At 40.6% G+C, this 18,722-nt stretch overlaps 1 protein-coding gene and 1 pseudogene across 1 annotated transcript in view; both read right to left on the bottom strand.

The window, feature by feature from the left end:
* Positions 1–1,021: 1,021 nt before the first annotated feature.
* On the bottom strand, positions 1,022–3,450 carry LOC101724732 (death domain-associated protein 6 pseudogene; annotated as a pseudogene).
* A 1,651-nt stretch (positions 3,451–5,101) lies between these two features.
* Positions 5,102–18,722, bottom strand: part of Tmx4 (thioredoxin related transmembrane protein 4) — a 48,825-nt gene continuing 35,204 nt past the window's right edge. Inside the window, exons 6-8 of the mRNA XM_004840808.3 lie at positions 16,294–16,395; positions 10,597–10,660; positions 5,102–9,475 (exon numbers count right to left, since the gene is read on the bottom strand). Coding sequence (XP_004840865.1) covers positions 9,105–9,475; positions 10,597–10,660; positions 16,294–16,395 — 537 coding nt within the window. The 3' untranslated portion in view covers positions 5,102–9,104. The remainder of the gene's footprint in view (positions 9,476–10,596; positions 10,661–16,293; positions 16,396–18,722) is intronic.

Here is an 18,722-nt window from a genome sequence, read left to right as displayed (position 1 = left end):
TGTGTAAATACCAAATAGTTTCTCTGGTGTGAGAAACTGAAAGTGTAAATAAGGACTAAAAGGTATAATAAATAATGTGAAATAGGAAGAAAAGGGGCAAAGGGAAAGGGGAAGGGGGAGGGGGAGGGAAAAGGAAAGAAGGGAATGGAATTAAAATGAGCAAATGAAAAAATGGAAACAAATTCTAATTAAAAGAGAGAGGTGGAGGAGTTGAAGGGAGGGCAGGGGAATGGGGAAAAATATAGGAACCAAGAGAGATTATATAAAGGTACAAATTTCCAATGATGAATGTCATTATATTGTATACCTAAAATGTACCAATAAAATTTAAAAAAAATAACAACAACAACAAAAAATACAATTAGCTCTGTTAGAAGAAGATAATTTCTACTCTTCCAGACTAGGTAGAACAAAGAGTGTGGAGAAAGGCCAAATGATTTGATGCCACTATTATAATCATATGGCTTTGTCCACAGTTAATTGTCATCTATGGAGTGACCAAAGAAATGAAAAGTATTAGAATGTGCTGTTATTAGTCAAAATAAGTAAAAGTGGATGGTTAACCTATAACCTAATTTTTAATGCTATTTGTTAGAATAGGACTTCTGCTTGGAATTCCCTTAGAAAGCTAGAGTTTGAAAGGCAATCCCAAATTTGTGATTTTATAAACCTAGCAGTTTGTCCTTTTGGAGGATAAAGATTCTCTGGCTCTATCTTATGGTCTCTAACCAAGTAACTACATAAAAAGTTATTTTTAAGAAGGGGCTACCACTCTACCAGAACACAATGCATTCTGATGGCATAAGTCTTTCCAAAGGGTAATGTTTAATATGATTAAATCTTATGTATAGTAACCAGAATCCATTCAGGAGTATTTATGGAGCCTACAAACTATGGATTGCCTATCACAGATAGTGAAATGGAAGAATGGGGGGGGGGGAGCTCATTAATTAGAAACTGTGCACCCATCATTCTTTTTTTTAACAGTAAGAAAAGAATATCAGTGTTTATTAATGTTCCTGTGTAAAACTTAAGTTTCTGAATTTTTAAAAGAAACACCACCAAGAAGGGATTAGCAAGTCCATCCCTTCCAGAGCCTTTGCTTCCCACCACCCTCCAAATGCATTCCGGAGGCAGGAAATGGAGGAGGCAGCTAATCAGAGTCTGTCCAACATCATGATGATCTCCCCCTGGTTGCACTGCGTGGCCACACTCATCTTGTAGGTACTGGGCCGGGGAGGGCACTGGGGGACACAGGACAACCGAGCTGGAGCAGGGTGAGGGCAGCTGGTCACCAGGCCGTGGCTGGGGGAGTCCACTCTTGGAGAGGAAATCAGCAACCGGGGCTGGGAACTCCAGGGGGGATGGTGGGCTAGACAGTGTGCAGATCTTCACGTTCTTCTTGGGCGTCGCCCTCTGCCTTTCCAAAATGCTGTTTCCTAACTGTCCCAATCCACTTGCTGCTTCTCCTTCCGAGACTTCTTGCAGGGGGGGGACTAGGATCTCTCCATGTGTGAGGAGAGACACCTCCATGGAAGGATGTGGAGGTGACCATGGCTGCTCCATTCTCCACTACTTCAGTTAAGAGGATCCTCCAGCTGCTTCCAGGAAATGTCGCTTTCCTCAGAAGGGGTAGTGTCCACGGGCAAGGATTCAATCTCCAGCTCAAAGAGCTGAGATGCAGGGCTCTCTCCCTCCAGGGGAAGCTCTTCAAGCTGCTCTCCGCTGCTCTCAGCATCTATGCTCGAGTGGATCAGGGGTTCTTCCCACTCCAAAGCTTGTGACACTGTGAGTCTTGTTTTGTAGCTCGCCTGAAGCCCTGCAGATTCTTTTGACAGCTTCCTGGTTCTTTTCAGTGGAGACCTGTGCTGGCAACTTGGGGCTCTTGTCTCCATCCTTATCTGCACTCTCCTCATCTTCCTCTTCCTCATGCCCCTGACCTTTCTGTAGCTGTTCTAGATCCTCCTTGTCTTCAGAATCAGTGGCATCCTCATCCTCCTTTTCCTCTTCTTCATCACTTTCCTCAACATCGGTCTCAGCCTTGGAGGTAGTCGAGCACTCCTGAGATGCCATCCCACTGGGGCCCTCACCAGAATCCAAGGAGGCTTTGGGGGAGACTGCAGAGCAGGACAAGATGCTTTGTGAGACCCGGGCCCTTCTGTCTCTCCATCTCCTTACTTTTGTCTTGCATCACTGCATATTTGGAGATGACTTCATCCAGCCAACTCATGGCCAAACTTCCTGTAGGTGCTGGGCTAATGCAGGATCTGACAGTGCAGGATCAACACCTAGCCTACAGTCATCTGTGAGGTGGCAGCCGAAGTTGTAGATGAGATCAAAGTGGCGGTGCTCCTGTATCCTGATGCCCACAACTTGAAAGGCATCCTGGGCCGTGAGCTGGAGCTGTTGTCAGGAAAGGCTGAGACTGTGTCAAGCAGCTTCCTTCTCTAAGGCCCAAAGCACATCTCCACAGTAAGGGAAGGTATCAGGCCCTGGCTTGTTGATGAGCCCCTAACAGGTAACACCTGTTAACCTCCAGGTAGCAGGTGCCTCGGTAGGGGATGTGCTGCTTGATGACTCGCCCTGTCAATGAAGAGGACTCCTTGAGCTGACACAGACACCCAAACAAGTGGATCAGCTTCCTCTTCAATCGGGCCTCCTGCAGATATGCAGAGTCAGGGTCATCCAGTTCTGAGAAATCCAGCTCCTTCTCCTGCAGCCTCTGCAGATCTCTGCCACATAGAGCGCCAGGAGCTTCTCTAAGTGCTGAATCTGCTGCCAAGAACCATGGGTCCTTGGAGCCTCAGAGACAGCAGCTTCAGCATTTGCAGGGTCTGAGGAGGGGTTTGTGGGAGGGTTACTCCCAGATGGCTCACTGGACGCAGTGGCAGCAGGAGCTAGGTTCAGTTCTTCTTGGCCAAGGAGACCTTGAGAACAGTACAGAGCTTGTTGATGTACATGTACAGCTTAGATTGCTGGACGAGAGAGGATGTTGCAGAACTCTGCGGAGGCCGAAAACAGAGGGTGGGCATGCTGTTGCAGTTTACAGAGGAATGGAACCACCTCGGGGTGGTTTGATGTCTGCATCTTACACAGTTCAAGGAACTCTTCAAAAAGCTTCTCATTCTCCAACTTGTAGCATTTCTTGCCTCCTGAACTAGTCCTTCTTCCAGCCCCAGGAGGCCCACAGGAGCCAGGGGCTTCTGCTGGGGATGAGGCCGGATTGGGGGGTGGGGGTGGGAAGAGGGCCTTGGCTGAGCAGCTGCATCATTTCTGTCATCATCATCCAGCACAATGATGGTGTTAGCTGTGGCCATGGAGGATCAAATCCTCCAGAGGGAAGACATGTTGGTAACCTCAGAATTTCTTCTAGAAGAGGATGGGGCCTCAGAGAGAGCCCCTCCCGTACAGCCCCAACCCTTCAGCTCGGTTTCCAATCACCTTGGGTTCACAACACCTAGCCCTGCCCAACAGGACTTTCTCCCAGGACTCAGTTCTAGATGCCTTTCAAGCCCCTTAAGTATTGGGGGCAGAGAGGGCAAACCTTCCCCAAGCCCAAGTCTCCTCCCCGGCTCCACCCCTTACAGTGATTTCCGGTCTTTTTCAGTTGAGTTTCTCTCACAGCTGCCGAGTTGGTTCTTACAATCAATCCCAGCACCAGCTCCCAGGCTGCACTCCAATGTCCCCGACACCCCTGTGGGCACCACCTCGCGTGTCTGCTCCTGCTCGCCCTGACACATGGCAGACCCACACCCTGCCTGGAATGGTCACCCCAACTCGTAGACTGAGGCCAAAAAGGTTCTCGCTCAGCAACCCATTCTCCTTCCCGCTGCCCCTTGAATGATGTCCAGATTTCACCCCCTTGGGTTTCCTCAAACCGGGGCTTCAGGTTGGAAATTTTTCACCAAGTCCCTTCCCTCCCTCCCCACCCTGATTTTCCCCATTCTCTAGGACTGGTAATAGAGCCTCTGCCCACACTGTGCTCTCCTAGTTCCTCTCGGCCCCAAACCCTGGTCCGGCCAGTCAGGTATAGGAGTTTCCCTCCAAGTCCCCCACCCTGGCTCAGCTGCAGCCGCCCCACTCCCCTTCAGGGATAGAAAGCTACCATATGCTGCCCTTCACACTCAGCCTCCCAGGTCTTTCCCCAGTACTGTACCTCTCTCCCGCATACACCTGCTCCTGCCTTTGTTCCCTGCACAGTCCAGCCCCTACCTCAGAAACTCTCCCGAAGCGACCCCCACTGCGGAGATCAGAACCTAGGTTCCTTCCACCTTCCTTCCCCTTCCCACTGCAGGCCAGACTACCGGAAGCCGCCGAGTTCCCGCCTACACACACCTGAGCGCGGCCATATTGTTGTGCACCCATCATTCTTAAAACAAAACAAAAAACCAACACCACTGAAGACCAGAGTCTACTCTGCTGGTTTAGCAAAGAATCTCCACCTGGGCCGGGGATTTAGCTCAGTGGTTTCGACGCCTGCCTCGAAAGCGCAAGGTCCTGAGTTCGATCCCTGGTACCAAAAAAAAAAAAGAATCTCCACCAAAAATGGTTAACAAAGTTCATCTAAACTGAGATACAGGTAACAAACGTATGGGCAAATAAGCATTCTGAACTAGTTACTCCGGGCAAGGGTCTTAGTGGCATGCAAATTTAATAACTTTCTTTTTCTACTTCCTCCACTACTATTTTACCAGAGAAAGGTCAAATTCCCATTATATTAGTCTCTAAGCATATGTTGCCCAAACACACCTGTGGTTTTCCATGGCTATTGTGATGTAGTGGGAATGGGGAGAGAGGAGTTAGAGGTAGAATGAAGTTTTCGGAGTCCTGACCAGGTCTGTCCACAGTGTCTTGGAGAAGGAGCACCATTATTTGCCACCCACTCGAGCCCTGGCCACCTCCAGACCTCCACAGAGTGTGAGACCCAAGAGGTCCATGAAATAAGTTTCTATACACAATAGGCCCTCATGAGGGGGAGTCCATGGATCTTTGGACTTGTCCTTGAGCAGCTAAAGAGCATATGGTTTACGTTTCACTAAGCAGAGAGGGCTGGGGAAGAGGGGAATGAATGGACAGATGGGAAATAAACACAGAGAAAAAATATTTTTTAACAAAGTAATATTTTAACTGCCTAGGCAAATGGTTTTTGTGAAAATACTTATACGAAAAGCAATACATCATTTTCTTTTTACTTAGTCATTACTATCATTATGTTTTGATGAAAATGGAAATTTACAATAAAATGAAACCATATGGGATCAAGAATTATGTACAATTCTGTGATCAGATGATCTGTAATTCAGGCAATGTCTTGCTTAAAACAGTATCTTGATTTCTCATTTCAGTTGCTGCACATGCTATTTGAGGAAGCAAAGAATACATAGAAAAATAATTAAATGCACTGGGCTAAATAATCCAGACTATTACAAGAAATATAAATAACAAACATAATGTATTACAGTACAAATAAACAATGTCTTTAGTATAAAAATTGCATTTTCACGAAAAAGCTGTCTGGTAACAAACGATTACACAAAAACATGTCAAAGTTGTACAAGTAACGTATATACAATGTTACAGTCTGCATAAAACTTGGCTGAGAATACATCATCTGAAGGCCACATCCCCAGCAGAAGCTATCAATGGAACTTCTTACTTTGTTCAAAAAACTGCCCCATCAGGTTTCATCAGACTTGATGACCCCATTATTTGGCTTTTGCAAGACAAGCTGTAAGCTTCTCAAGAGGATCAAAATGTAAGACTGAGGTAAAGATACTACATAAGAAGGAACTTTTTTGTTGGCACAAAAGATTTACATGAATACTTTCCAAAATGTTGGTATTTCTGACAGGATGGTTCTACCATACATCTATAATATTGGCAAGAGAAACTCTGTAACACAGAGATGAAAGACAGACTATCTACTGATGCACACCAGCAAAACCACAAGTACCTTTCTTTCTCTCACTTCACTTCAAAGACCACATGCTGAAATCTCAGGTTTACCCTTCTCAACCTTTTTATCTCTTGAATGCTTCCCATCCTATAAAGCAATGTACTGTACCAGCTTCATACCTGTGGGACTAATAAAGTCTATGTAAGACTCCCTTTATATAGCATTTTTTAGAGCCTTTTTTTTTGGTACTGGGGATAGTACTTGGGACCTTGTGCTTGTGTGGCAGGCGGCAGCACCACTGAGCTAAATCCCTGGCCCTATATAGCATCATCTACCCCAAAGATGTTACAGGATTAGCTTTGCAGACTAACATATACTCAAATCATGTAGCAACATCAAAGCTAACAACAAGGAATTCTGGCCATAAAAAGTCAAACTGTGGCTTTCTTGACTGTAAAAAAATCAATCTAGCCACCCTTGTTTACTTTTTACTCCAGTGATTATTTTTGGCTGACAGATATTGTATTCACAAGATAAGGCTGTTAGTGCAGCTATGCAGTGCACAACCCATGAACTGAATAGGCCTGTCCTTACCCATTCAAAGGTAATACCTCCAAGGGAAAGGAAGAAGAGGAACTGTATGCGCCTTGCTGCCGTATGAGATCTCCAAGCACACTGGCTTGGCTGCAGATCTATCAAGACAGCAATAACAAAAGATACCAATAAAAAGGTAATTTCTGAATTACTTCTCGTCAATGATGTCACCCTGCTCCAACTACTCACACACATAAACCGTTGTATACTCCCATTTCACAATCATTACTTTTACTTCATTCATCCAATTTTAATTTACATAAAATACTATTCTATAATTAAATGACTGATGGTGCAATAGAAGGAAGCATGGCTGTTTATTTTTTAAAGCAAAATCATGTTTCCATGCACTTGACACCTAGATTAAATTTATTATCAACAGGAAAATCCCAATGTCCTATTGAAACGCTGAGTGAATTTTAAATTTAAATTATTTTAGGTTGCCTTTTTCATTTAGTTTTATACTCATTAAGTATTGAAAACAAACAAAAGCTTCAATTGGAAAGAAATTAAATTAGATGTATACTTAGGCCATTTGCTGGAAAATCTTTTTGCCAGAATGTTAAAGGAAAAATGGTTCCCATGGACAGATACTTAAACTTTTACTGAATCGTCTTCTCCAAGATGTTCTGTCCCCACTTTCTAACTTTGTGAAGTACTGCAAATCCGTTTTTGTTTTTGTTGTTATAGAATTAGGTATTATTTAGGAAACAACTGGAAACTGGCCTTGTGTGCATAAGCAACAAGGTAGATTATATTTCTTCACGACTTTCCTCTAGTCAAATATTCCACTAAAAAAACCTTGAGGATGGGGGCATTATATGAAAAAGCCAAACTACGAAAACTTTGTATATTCTCTAACCCTAAACTTGAACTCATTATTCTTTTAAAACTTTCAGTTGGTTGTGAGAGAAAGAATTGTAGTGATGAGAGGCAAGTGCAGCTCAGCTCTAATCTAGAAAAGCCTATATATGGCACTTGGGGTGAGGATGTAGGGGGCAGGAACATGAGGGCAGATAATGGGCACATGTCAAGGCTCTCCTAGTCCACCACAGTGCCATCTATGAGCACATTCCTGGAAGCTCCTAAGCTTCACCTTCACTGTGCTGGAGGATGAGATTGTTAACTGAGTTGGAAAGATGAAAAATAACCATAGTCTCTTAAGTTTTGATTGTCAGAATAAGAAGCTCCATTGTGCAAGCTTTGCAGCAGCTTAGCAAAGGGCAGAGAGTTTCAGAACCCTGCTCATGAACGAGCCTCATATTCGCAGGGTGTCCAGATAGAAATACATTACACGTTCCTTTTTAATGATGACAGAAACTTCTTGAATTTCATAAACCTGTACTCATTTTTCTGTCTGGACCCAAGGGGCATAGGATTGACTTCAGGCATCTTTCATATGCTTGGAATCTAACTTTATGAATTTATTCTAACATATAAATCAGGTATGAGAGAAGTAGATGGATGGATTTGTAAAAGAAATTTGGCTCCGTGGGTACTTATAGTAGATTCAATACTGAGAGATTTACAAAGATACAATTCTCTAGAAGATTAAGGAAGATGGAAATAAAATCAAATCTTTCACTTCCCAGTATTGACTTGCATTAATTTTTTCACCAAAAGCACATCACTGAAGGAAAACCAGAAATGGTTTTGCAGTTATTAAAGTGTTTCAAGAGCCAGGGAACTCCTTGAGATAAAAACAAAACAACAGAGCATTCAAGTTTTCTTCACAAGACTACCTTGTACTGGCAAAATTTAAAGCACTTCTGGCTTTAAAAAAAAAAAAGTGCTATAGAAATTTTTTGAAAGAAAAAAAAAAAAACTACCACATGTTGGCCAAAATCTTTTTTTAATCTGTTCTGTAAAATCCTTACTTCCTCCCGAATCTCCGAAGGTTACCCCATTTCATTCGAGATGCTTGGCAGTCAGCTTCATGGACTTTGGTTACTTACAGATTATCTAAACCTTTAAGCTGGAATAAACGTGGTGGCTGTTGACCCAGTTGCTGTCTGAGTCCTCTCACTAAGGAATAATTGTGAAGAATGTGAGACTTTGGAGGCTATAGTAAAGAACTTGGAGAAATACAGGTAAGAAATAAAACATAACAAAGGAGATTTCAAGGGCTTGGGTGACTTCCAAGCTCTTTCCTAAAATTATATCCAGGGCCCTCACAGTTAAAGTGGTGTCCACGCACAGTGGTGCCTGATGTTTGTACACTTTGACAAAAACAAATACCTACGACACAGAAAGGAAGCACTCTGCTGCACTTCGAAGATGCTCAGAGTGAAGGCTGCTTTGCTTTCATTTGGGGGCCCCGCAGCCTTGTCTCTAGAAAGCGCTAATGAGGGAAGGGGTTGCCTCTTCTGGTTAAGACTCTCTAGCCAAGTAAATTAACTTGCTCCTTTCCCAAGTCCCCAGACAGATCCTAACACCACTGGTTTTCTGTCTCCTGATTGTCATGTCTGAAAGATTGTCCTTAGACAGAATACATGAAGCTTACTGCCATGCAACCATATGACCACTGGCCATCTTTTAAGAGAGAAGCTTGCTCATTCAGGGAAAAGTTAAGGATTTGGTTTAAACTGCAGACCAGAGGGAAGTGTCATAAAATCTACAGTCCCTTATTGGCATGCTGACTCTTGCGCTGTCTCAGTGAGTCTTCTGCTACCTCTGTGTCAGCTGAGGAGGGTTTTCCAGTGGTGTCTCCTTTAGTCTCCTCAGATTCAACTTCCTCCTGGGCCACACTGGCCTCTGTCAGAAGCCCCTGGTTGTTGGGATCACTCCTCTCCTCATCCACACCACCAGCCACATTGTCCATCTCCTCTTCCTCCTCTGCTTCATCCTCATCACCAAGGTCTTCTTTCTCCTCTTCATCATCTAAAAGGCTGTCCTTATTTTCTTCTTCATTGGAATCATCTTTTTCCTCTTCTGCATCCTGTAAATGTTCAGCTCCCTGAGCCTCCTCTGATCTCTGATTTTGCTCTACAGAGAGAATAGAAACACTCTCTGATTAAACAATGGGAATTCAGTACTGAATTGTGTTCAGCTGTGCAGTGAAAAAAATAAGGCAAGTGACAGTTTTCTCCACCTAGAAGCCCTGGTACGACACAGAACAAAGTCTCTAGTTGGTACCCAAACCCCATTCAGGGCTTCTCCAAACCTCTCTGGGGACCTCACTACCCATGCTGACTTTGGTAGAGCATGTGTGCATGGAGGGCAAAAGTTCCTTCCTGCTCTGCGTTTTGTACCTTATAGAAGGGTCAAAGACCCATTGGTTATAGTGACTGGCACAGAAAAGTGATGAGAGCTGAGCTAATCAAGAATACTTTCCAGGGGATTGGGGCCTCAGGAAGACTCCTCCTTCTTTAGGATTTGTTAAACTAAGAAGTAAGTTAGGACTGGTAGCAGCCTCTGAGTGAGCCTCATGGTAACAGAAACCTAATAATCACTTGGGCTGCACTTGAAGCTGGAATACCCTGGAGTTTTGATTATGACCTAATAAATCTCATTTTTTACTCTCAGATTTTTTTATATTAGGTTTCTGTAACATTTTAGAATTCTAAGGATCATATATCTATGGAAATCTCAATAATTTCAAAAACTAAAAATAAATATGAGTTTAAAAAAATAAAACCCCCAAACTGCATTGTACAAAGTCTCAAAAATAGGAATAAAGGTATTCAAATCCAGGGCTAATAAGTCCCAGGTCAGGATGAAGCAGAGCAAGGATGTGGAGAGACTGCTCTTAAAGGACTTAGGGGAGATCATGACACACAATAGAGAGTCAATAAATGTGAGTTTCCCTCCTCCCTTCTTGTTCAATTTGAGGAAAAGCCACCCATTGGTTAATAAAGGGTATAAACTGAAAGGAACAAAAATAATGACCAATAAGAAATATACTTTAAAACAGAAGAAAAAAAAAGAATTCTTGTCCTAATCTACCTGAAGAACATATTTTAAGGAATCTGATAGTGGCAACAGTTTGGTCACATAGTAAATCAGGGACAAAATTCAGTATCTCTAAAAGCACAACAGGGAATTCCACATCAGAGAACACCACAAAATTCCAAAACTACTGTGCCACATGAGCTTATTATACTTACCAGAATGTTCAGATAAATTCCTTGGAAGTGGTACATAGAAGCATTCTGATATTACCACCAAGACCTGGAGGGAAGAAAAGTGACTGTTACAGTTATTACCAAAGGGCCTTGAAATCAGGCCTTGCTTCTATAATTAGATATTCTTGGACAAATAATTAGCAGCTGGTCAAAAGTCTTCAAAATGGCATGATTATAATTAAGAGTTTCCTATTTTTAAATGTTAACATAATACAGGAAAATATCATTAATGCAGAACAAGGGCCACAGAATCAATAGAGAGTCCACTATAAATAAATGAATCGAGCAGGTATAACAGACATGACAATCAAATCTAAAATTGTCTCTTTAAAAACACTATTTTAAACAAAACTATATTTGAACTGCCCCACATCAACAGGTAACCCTCAAGTAAGGGGAAGAACAAGTCAGGATCTGGAAGCCTTAAGAAAGTACCATGAGAAATTTCCAACTAATTGTGGGAAAACTCCTCAATGAGAGCACCTAAATCCTGGGCTTCACCTCCAAATGTTATTGAACATGAATCCCTTTGTACTATAAAAACAAGTCTTTATCAAGCTTCTTAAGGCAGGATCAGTCCAGTCCATGTTCCCTGTCAGGGACCAGCCAGCACCGTATTGAGCAAACTGAAGTCTTTGTCCCAACAAAGCAGAGTCACTTGGAGCTATGCTCTCCATCTGGGATTGGGCACCACACAAGACAGCCATCAAACAATGGAAGAAGCTGCATGTTTAGAAAGTGATATATTTCTTTTTGTACCACCTGGCATGGTGGTATACCCTTATAATCCCAGCATTTGAGAGGCTGAGGCTGGAGGACTGCCTCAGCTCGAGATCAGCCTGAACTACATAGAGGGACCCTGTCTTAAAACAAACAAACAAAATTTCTGGTACCTAGCAAACACTTGACCTATGACTTCTCTTTGAGTAAGTGCCCCATCTGTAAATATAAAAATACTACTAAATATACTACGTTTTATAGGTACTCTGAAATTTTAAGTCAACATCATAATTGCTTTGATTAAATTATAAACATCAAATGAATGTCCTACTTTGTATTCAGGAACTATGTATATATTCACTTATTACTTTACTTATTATTTGGTTCATTAGATTCAAGCTATCATGTTAACATCTGAGAGGGAGGTATTGAAAGAAAAAAAAGCTAGTTTAATTATAAAGCAACACAGGACAAGGGTCTCACACAAACAATGAATAAAGCATTTTGATGCTTGAGAGATTAAGAGATTACATCCCACTATGGGGTGACAAAGGATCAAGAATTCCCCTGAAGGAGGAGGAGGCAGTAAAGCTTTGCCCTTGTCAGGAGAAATTATGCAAAACCCCACTGCCTGCCTACTCTTAAGCTGCCCCAGGTGGGATCTCCAAGGTTCTGGTATCCAGAGAATGCCCTAAAGGTCAGGTTGAGGATATTCACAGGTGAGAGGATGGGATGTTGTTCCATATGTTAAGGAACAACAAGCTCCAAGCTATTTGCTGTGGCTTATATCTAGATGCCCCTTCAAAGCCTCATAGGTGTGGCATTTGGGAGGTGATTTGATCATGGGTGTATTATACTGGATTAAGAGTTTGTGATATCTAGATTAGTCCACTGATTGGTTTAGAACAGTTCTAGGTATACATGATGGAAAGGCCCATCCTGGGTGTGGGAGACACCAACCAATAGGCTTATAGACTGGATGGACTAAAAGGGAAAGTAGAAGGAAGGCTGGCTGTCTTCTGCCTGGCCTGATGTGGACCATTTCTCCTCTGCCATGCCACCCTGTGTTGGGGCCAGCTGACTATGGATTGAAACCTCTACAAACTGTGAGCCAAAATAAACCTTTCCTCACCTCACTTGTGGGTGCTGGATATTTTTTCCCAGTAATAAGAAAAGTAAATAAGACACCATTAAATTGATTTGAGCAGCAAAGAAAACATTTCTAATGAGACAAGGAAGTATTTACAAGCTAGCTATTCATAGGGCATAATGTATGTGTGTGTTTTTGTTTTTGTTTTTGATTTGTTCCCTTTGTCTTGTTCTAATTTCACCAGGGGAGGGATGAGACTTTAGTTTGCTCAATATGGTGCCAGCTGGTCCTTGATAGAGAACATGGACTGGACTGATCCTGTCCTTAAGAAGCTTGATAAAGACAATTTTTATAGTAGAAAGGGATTCATGTTCAATGAAGTTTTGGTCCTGACACATTACAAGGGTAGAAGAAACACCTTCCACCAACAAGAAGTACAGCATTTTCCCACAAAGGCTAGGAGCGAATAAGTTGCACCCATGATATACACGGGCTCTCAAGAGGCTGGCTGGGTTCTTAGGCCCAAAAGGGATTCACAGGACACCTGCGTCACCCTTGTCTTGCATTAGCAGCATGACTTCAGACAAGTCAACTGCTTTCCAGCTTGCAGCATCACTCAAAACGATGAGACTGGACCAGACTATGGCTATAGTTTTTTTATGTCTAATGGTGCACTGTTCTGTATATGTCTTTCTTCTTGGAAACTGGGAGGGAAACCCTCTCATCTTTTCATTAGATTCTCTCAGTTCAAGATCTATTTTCTGATCTAAAGAACCACTCCCTTTGAATGGGGAACTAAGCTACCTCAACATGGCACTGTTTAGAATCAGAGTCTACAGGGGAATGGTGTCTTCCTATTATAACCTTTTCAGGTTTCACTTTCTACCCACATAGGTGGACAAGGAGAGCAGATGGAGTTTCAAGGAAGGTGGCATCCATACTTCTAATTCTAGAGGAGATAGGAACTGGCCAGTAGTATCTAGAAAAAGAATATACTCAAGTACCAAAATGTAGACAGTGCCTCTACACATATCAACAAAACAGAAACCAGATAACAGAGGCATAAGCAAGCCTGGGCTCTCCTTTTCCTGTGACTGAGCAATTTGAGCTGAAAAGTCATTAGACCTAAGCCACTGGATCACTGTCTGCGTTCTCCAGGGCTCTTCTGGTTGTCTGGAACTTTCCTGCCTTCCAGCTCCAGGGCACAGTCACTGATGGGAGACAGTGAAGCTGCCTGGGTGATCTTTAGATTGTCACTAAGGATCTCTCTCATGTTGGCTGAAAATGTAAAATACATACTTGATTCTAAAACCGAGCACTTTGTTTTAACAAAATTAGTAAAAATGTTTCAACAATACTAGGCTCAGTCAAGAAAACAAACAAAAATTAAAGTAGATTTGTTTTAGTTTCCCATCTTTCAAAATTTAGGAAAAGAAAGAATAGACACTTAGTCAAGCTTATGCAAAACAATGAAAGAACTTTAACAAGAATACATCTTAAGGGAAACATTCTGCCCTTCTGGCCACTATGTAAGTTAAACTCCATGAAGACTTAGAGGGGGAAGGAAAATCTCAAAAGTCACCAGGACCAACCTCCACATATTTACAAAACTGGGCTTGGCTTTGAGTCCCAGTTGATGGTAAAGGTGTCACAGACCACCAAACCCCACACCTGAAGCTCTCACCTCTAATTCCAACTCTGCGACACAGAATGGCAAGTAATTATGAAACATCTGTTGTCTGCAGGGTCTCTCCTAAGGGGAATCAAACTGAGTATCCCAAAGGTGCTTTCTTTCAAATACTAGGCCAATTTCTACTCTTCTATTTTGGGAAATCACATGCTCAGCAATTTCATCTCACATTTATTCTATGTGAACTACTTATTTAATTTTGACTCAGTTGGCGAGACTACAAAAATTTTTAAAAAAAGGAAAAGAAAACTCCTTGATCTTAGCTTCCCTACAGATGTGTCATCCCTCAGGGAGTCTGGGCAGGACATGGGCCAGCCACTCCTGTGAGCCATTCAGGGCCTGCCCCATGCAGCTTTGTCCATTGAAGTCCTTTTCTCTAGGGAACTACCCCAACATCATTCTCTGGGTGGCTAAGATGTTAAAATAATTCATAAACACTTCTTCTATAATCACTGAAGTTAATGAAAATGCCATTCTGGAATAGATGGTTTAAAAGGAGGTGAATACTGTGCTGTTTCTAACTATAATATATAACTAATTCACAAAAGTAAGCGTATAAAAGTACATAAGAAACTAAAGACTCCTTAAGGTAAAAAGTGTACATACTTTACAATTGTAGGAAAGGCATTTTGAACAGAGATATGTATTTATTATTTTTGGAAATATATTAATAGATTATTTTGTAAAATAAAGTTATTTTCCCAATTTCTTATAAAGGAATGATAGTGCACCCCACTTAATCACTTGGACAGTCTGGAATCAACTCTCTTCTTTCTTTAGGCAGTTTTTACTCATTTTTCAATAGGTTCCCCTTCAACCTATATAACCTGTTTCTATCTCTGACTCACCAAGCATCTAATACATTCCCCCTGAAAAAGCCTCACAAGCATATGGCCCCAAAACACACTGTTAGAAAAATCTAGTGCTAAACAATGGATGGGAGAAGCACTGATGATTATACTCTATTTATAGCCAAAGTCAAATCAAATCCCTTTAAATCAGGGCAGTGGGAACTATGTTAATTAGGAATATGATTAGTACAGTAGAACAGGACACACCTGGGATCTAATTAACATTGGCAGCTAAGTTTCATCTCCATCCCTGAAATTAACATCAGCAGCCATATCTCAAACACAAGCCATGACAAGAAGAAAGCATCATCATAGAAAAAGAAAATCAAACTTCCTTGGCTTCTTAGAGTTCTTTGTCATATCAAGTTATGACTTCCTATCAAGTCACCTGCTAACATTTTAAGCTTCTTTTTACAAAGTACTTGCTAGAGAACTAAATTTCATTACAAGATGTAGATAATTTTACCTAAAAGTTTATTCTTTTAGATAAATTTTTGTAATCATTAATTATTCCCAGTGCAGAGTGTTTAGGAGTTATGTAATTAATTATTATACAACATAAAGGCTTTTAACAATTGCTTAATTAGAGTTTAACATCCCACAGTTTTGGGACTACAGTGTGCACTACTATACCCAGCTACCAACCAAACCAGTTATAGTTGCCTACATCACTAAGTAAATAAAAGTATTATTTCAATTCTCATCTGAAACACCTAGGGATAAAATGCACAGATACCTACTAGATCCTGATTTTCATGCTCAAAAAAAGATATGGTGAATTGCTTTGAATCTAATATTTTTCCACAGTGATAACTGTCTTCTTTTATCTACATTATCTTACAAAATCCACCTCAGGAAAACCAGTTAGCTGGTCAGGATTAGAGGTTCAACTGATGGATGGAAACAAGAAAAAAATAATCTTTCATCTACCCAAGGAACAAATTCACAGCTGCAGCCTTATCACCACTGTGTTCTAATCAAGCAGGCAATGTGTGGACTTGCAGCTGACTGCGTTGTCTTGGAAACTGACTATCAACTTAAACAGGCTCTCTATTTCTTCTTCCACTACTGCATATATTCTGGGAAACACACATCTTTGAGAATATTTAAGAAACAGGATTAAAGGACAATAAATCAATTTTCCATTTTATTTCACACTACCACTACCACTTTTCAAACAGGCACATGCTATATAAATGCTTAGATTACACATAGAGAATGTTTAAGCATTTTTTTTCTTTCTTGGTTGCATTTCAATTTAATGTGAAATCCACTTTACTTAAAAAAAGACATTAAAAAGAAGAAAAAAGATCAATATTATTTCTTACCAGACCCATGAAAAGGCCAAAAACCAAAGTGGCAACGATGAAAAAGACATAAGAACACCAAGCAGGAATTCCAAGGGTCACTGTGAAATAATTGTGAAGATGCTGCAATCAAAAGGGAAAGAATAAAATATTACTGTAATAAGGACCAAAGATATTTGAATCCCTTTTGTTAGCTGTAACTTCAGTCTGCCAACTGTTCCTTCTACGTAAGTTCCCACAAACGTTTACCCAAATGACTCTTAACAAACAATACAAATTTTACAGCACTGGAAAACAATAAGACATAGTCAAAGTCATATCTAATATGAGTTAAACTTCTTAAGAGTTTGGGATCTGAATAGAAGTCTGGTGAAACTGTTTTGCTAGTCCTTTCTTCCATCATAATTTTTTTTGGTTCCCCTCAACTAATAATTATGTACCCTTCAATGTGTAATCATATGGCATCCATTAAAAATGAAACAGCTTAGGCCTTTATCAATTTTTAGATAAGGCTATATGACTACTTAGTGAATACTACCATTTCAAATGTCTCCGTATTTTTTGTAGTCAAGTTCTTACTACTCTACTCCTACCCACCCCAAACATAACATGTAGTATTAGACAGGTTTTCCTGGTTACTTCATTATAAACAAGTTAAATTTCATTTGTCTTCAAGTACACTGTACATCCTTTCATGCTTACTATTCTCTGGACCTCTATTTGATGACAAACATAAAAATAAATGAAGAGACACAATCTTAGTTTGGAATTGTTTACATTCTAAGTCACATAGAAATTATAGAGATGAACCTGCTCATTAATGTCAAAGCTCATTTACATGGGGACTTGCTGGGGACATGCTTCCCCATAATGATTTAGTCGTCTGTTTTGACCTTTATAGCTTGTAAAATGGTCATTAACTATAATTCAAGCAAGTACTGGACACAAGATTAATTAGCTCCAAGTTTAGGTATCACCTGAAAGCACAGATGAATTTGATGACAGTGAGTCCAGTTTCATACTCCTCAAAATTTAAACCACTTCCACTGGCTTCTTACCTTATGTCAAGCAATAAAATATTTTATTCTGGTTTAATTCTAAATGACAGACAAGCAAAAGAAAAGTTTATTAAGTGATCTAGAATAATCTGCTAAGATTTAAAGATTCAATAAGTATTTTAAATAATAACACATCTTATAAAAAGTATTCAATCAACATTTGTTGAGCAAGGAAAAGATAGAGCAAATGCTTAACCATTCACAGGAAATACAAATAAGCTCTTGATTTGTAAAGCCATCATCTCCTCTGTTGACAGCATTGGTCACCAGCTTATGTCCAGCCAAGACAAGTGTTTATTAAGAACAGCCCAGGGGTAACCCACTTTCAGGTCCCCCTTCTGTCTCTCTTAGGCAGAAGCTTTCTTTCTCCCAATAAATTTTTCCTACTCTAAAAAAGAAAAAAAAAACAGCCTGGCATTCTGCAACCCAGAAGGCAAAAGAGGTATCTGAGATATCTAAAAAGTAGGTTGAAGTTCTTTTCAATACAATTCTAAGAATTTTACAGTTACCGATTTTAGAAAATATTATGTACTGAATACTTTATACTTTTCTTGATGACTCAGTGCCTTCATCAGGATAAACCCTGAAAACTGCCAAAGAATCAGAAGATCTTGACAGCCACTCTGTCTCACTGCTGACTCATGCATGTATTCTGGTACCTGCTTTATGAATACCTTCTGATTTATTTTTCTCATGTTGTTGGAATGAATAAAATGAAGTTTTAGGATAAAAATTGTGCAGTTTGGAGTCCCTCTGGACACTGTCTTACTCCTTTACTGAAGAATAATGAAAGCAATCCTCAAGAAACTAATTTGATTTTTAAAAATCAGTAAATTATTTGCCTTTTAATTACTGTATTTTGAGTTAACTCTTCTTAGTATTTTCAAAACATCCTCGTATTTTAATAAGCCCGACTTTAGTTTTTTTCTATCAAATTACTCCTAAAAGGGCTGCTTCTTATGAAACTCTGCCATCTTGTGGTCTTTTAGGTAATTATTATTAAAGATGTTTTCACAACACAGACATAAATCTTTTATCTATTTACTTTGAACTCACAAGGGGTGAGTTCAATTAGAGAGCCCCTTACAATTGTTAGGACTTGTGATGTTATATACTTAAAATTCTGCTGTACATATGTTTCCAAGGTGATAACTGATTAATCTTATCTAATTCAATTTAAGATTTGTATGTTTGATTTTTAACTATATTTCCTTAGTGTCAGTTTTCACTTGTGCAAAATACTGATTCCTGCTCAAAATTACATATGCTAATTACAAGGAAGTGCTCTACTTTGTTTACTGAAAATGCACTAGCCCAGCACCAAAGAACAGAACTGCCCCCAGCACAGAGGAGGTGAATATTCCAGGCTGCCATACCACCACCCAGAGCATA

Source organism: Heterocephalus glaber, unplaced genomic scaffold, assembly GCF_053883595.1.
Source record: "Heterocephalus glaber isolate CG9 unplaced genomic scaffold, H.glaber_assembly_v1.0 deba00001532, whole genome shotgun sequence".
Classification (NCBI taxonomy): Eukaryota; Metazoa; Chordata; class Mammalia; order Rodentia; family Bathyergidae; genus Heterocephalus; species Heterocephalus glaber.
The sequence above is the reverse complement of the archived record's forward strand: the minus strand, read 5'-3'. Positions and strand labels throughout refer to the sequence as shown.